General features: G+C 37.6%; 1 protein-coding gene across 1 annotated transcript; it reads right to left on the bottom strand.

Annotated features, from left to right (window-relative positions):
• LOC118037143 (thioredoxin-like protein AAED1, chloroplastic) lies at nucleotides 1-3,017 on the bottom strand. Its single transcript, XM_035043049.2, has 7 exons — nucleotides 2,595-3,017; nucleotides 2,456-2,502; nucleotides 2,243-2,357; nucleotides 1,346-1,390; nucleotides 1,203-1,262; nucleotides 1,017-1,112; nucleotides 1-442 (listed from the first exon to the last, which is right to left on the bottom strand). The coding sequence occupies exons 1-7, from the start codon at nucleotides 2,880-2,882 to the stop codon at nucleotides 323-325; spliced, it is 771 nt and encodes a 256-aa protein (XP_034898940.1). The 5' UTR covers nucleotides 2,883-3,017; the 3' UTR covers nucleotides 1-322.

Raw genomic sequence — 3,017 nt, 5'->3', positions numbered from 1 at the left:
TAAGCAATCACATCATTGTAATTATATATTAATGCGGGAATTACATTAGTTGTCTATGATAGCATGACATGACACAAACATGATCGCTCTATTTTATATGACTAAGTTTCTGTCAAGTGCCTGTAATCTCAGAATTGAACAAGATACGCGTAAAATATACAGGCGAGCTATGATAGCTATACTTGACAGGCATTATATGCCACTGCTAGTATTTCCTCATTAAAACTGAAAACCATTATTATTTTTGCTGCTATTACAAGGCAGCAGATAAAAAGCAGGAAACTAACCAGTGAAATATTGATACTTACTACACGGTGAACCTTCATGCAACAGGAACTTTGCAGCAAATCTCAAAGATATCATCTAACGGGGCATGATCTCCTGTCCCTTCATCTTTCCTGGCATACAGTAACTGCTTCCCTTTGAAAACAAACATTCCTCCCTGAGAAAAATAAAACAGAACTTGGTTGAATGATAGCAAGGGAAGATGGTTTTGCAGATGAACTATTCATAAACAGCTCGTTACTGGGATTGGCAAATAGCTTTGCAGCATGTCTATATTGCTACTTGATTTTTCGGATTACATGCTTAAATGAACCAAGGTCAAGCTTCCTGAGTTTCTGATTGGATTTGGACACCTGTATTTTTAAGGTTGACAATTATTTTACGAGTCCTTTGTAAAACTTCATCTTCCTGTTTCTTGAACCAAATAATCAAAAGATATTTTAGCAGTGATAATGGAACACAAAAGGAGTATAAGCTTCACTACTTGCTAAACTGTAAGGGCCATCAAGCAACCTTTAGAATTATGGAGGGATGCTTGATCACAGTAAAACTTTAGGAACTTAGGGAATACATTACTCTGAACCAAGCAAGCTTGAACACCAACAGATTGACAGTACTGATTGGGTTGGCTTGTTTGCAACTCTATCAAGGGAAGACCAATGACAAGACCTACAGGTAATCTATAGATAAAAATTCTTCATCACTGGATAGTAGACAGGAATAAATCAAACCTGTTGCAGTACACCACTTCTATCATCTGGGGTGGCTTCGATGGTGTAGTTTTTCACAGCTTTTCGCAGAGCATCGAATCTTGACAAAACTTTAGCCTGTAACAAAAACATGAAAAATGATGCCTGCTGCAAATAAAGACATGCTCCAAGCAGACTTCAACAGAAAGCATAAAAAAGGAAGCTTACACTAGCCGGATTGAAGAATGTACGTCCAAGACCATAGTACAAGCCCAAGACATCATAAGCCTAAAATACAGTGTCTCTTTCAGTGTCTGCCATAGTAAACTAAGAAATACAAGTGGATGTAAGACTTGAATATATATTATTACCTTGCGCTCAGGATCAGCATAAAGGCAATCCATTGGAAATGGTAACTGATAATGCAACATCAACAAGACATTGATCAGTTACAGCAATGCCCCAAAGAAAAACAGCTCCATGCGTTGCAAAAACAACAAAAGAAAGAAATGCAGTGATGGCTTGAAATTTCCTGAAAAAATGGTCGATGATGGAGATTATTCAACACTCCAGCAGTATACTAACAGCCTCTCACATGCAAGTGGGACCCGCCATAATCGCAAACTGCGATCCCCATTAGTATGTGAGGGAGAAGGAGTATCTCCTGTTGTATTGAATAATTGCTCATTGACGATATATTTATATGGTACAGTAGTACAGAAAAGTAAGCATCTCCAACCTTGGGAAAGAAAGGTTACAGAAGATGCTTTACTGCAAAATTTAGAGCGGAAGGCAATAAGCCAAATCAAAAGACAAAAGTTCACGAATAGAAACTTTACAAATTGAGGTTCTTACTATATGGATTGGATGTAACACACAAAAACACACAAGTGATTCCAATAACAAGGCACTACAATATAAAAAGAAAAAAAAAGGAATAACGATTATTGAATTGAAGGCAGGTTTATAAATAGGTCCGCGCATGCCCAGGTTTCCTTTTCCTTTTCTGTGTTACGATTTTTGCAACTGTTGCACGAAAAAAACACGAAACAAAACAGCACCACCCTAAATTGAGCCGCTCACCTTAAACTTAACTTGTTAGAGAAAGAAAGGAAAGCAAGAAGTGTCCAAGGATCCATTACAATAATTTTCAATCTTTATTTAGTAAAATGTCACCAGCTTAATGATTGATGGCTGCCAAACTATCAATATTCCAGCTTGTAAAACATGAACAAAACAAAATGGATAATTCAAGAACCACTACATACCCTTTCAGCTAGCAAACGAGCTTTATTAGGAGTACCGACACCAATTGCAATTAGCTTGACCCCGGATGAATCGAATTTTTCTTTCGATTCCTTTAATGAGGAAGCAAGTTCCCAGCTTTATCATCATGATAAAAAAACCACACACGGCAAATAAATATGTTAATAACAAGTTAACATTTTTTCAAGACAAGGAAACATCATTACATGACTAACCAGCAAGGACATCCAAAGTGTCTCAAAAGGGCAACAACAGCAATTCCCTACATAGTTAACCAACAAATTATTGAGTTAAACATTAAAAGTAAACTGTTACACACAGTTGCAACATTAGATTAAGAGAAACTATTAAAACCTCGTTTTGGTCCCAGAGATCCTTAAACAGGACAGGTTGACCGGCAGTGCTAAAAATGCTAACATCGCTTAGGACTTCGCCTATGTCTGCTGAGAAACTGGATGCAGAGGCCCCCATGATGAGACGTGAGGGTTTCTTAGCACTGCGGGTAGTGATAAGAGTAAGGGGTGTTCTTTTGGGAGAGAAAGTAGGGGTGGTTGTTACTGAGAGAAATTGGCCATATTTTGCAGAGGAAAGACAGGTAGGTGATGGTACTTGCAGTAGTGATTTTGGAGATATCATCGCCATGATGATGCTGTTAAATGAAGGTGATTTTTTTGTATGTGGTTTACAAGAGATTTGTTGAATCGGCCCAGAAATTGATTCTGGTCATCTCGTTATGATTTTTTGGGAAGTTCATCCCTAGATATTTTGTTCACAAAA

Source organism: Populus alba, chromosome 14 (genome assembly GCF_005239225.2).
Source record: "Populus alba chromosome 14, ASM523922v2, whole genome shotgun sequence".
Lineage (NCBI taxonomy): Eukaryota > Viridiplantae > Streptophyta > Magnoliopsida > Malpighiales > Salicaceae > Populus > Populus alba.
The sequence above is the reverse complement of the archived record's forward strand: the minus strand, read 5'-3'. Positions and strand labels throughout refer to the sequence as shown.

Bases quoted from the DNA above. Each gene is read 5' to 3' on its own strand.
- LOC118037143 (XM_035043049.2), bottom strand. From the start codon at position 2,882: ATGGCGATGATATCTCCAAAATCACTACTGCAAGTACCATCACCTACC. The intron at 2,503-2,594 runs GTTTTAATAGTT...TTAACTATGTAG, and splicing joins ATCTCTGGGACCAAAACGAG to GGAATTGCTGTTGTTGCCCT. The intron at 1,263-1,345 runs GTAATAATATAT...ACTGTATTTTAG, and splicing joins ATGCTGATCCTGAGCGCAAG to GCTTATGATGTCTTGGGCTT.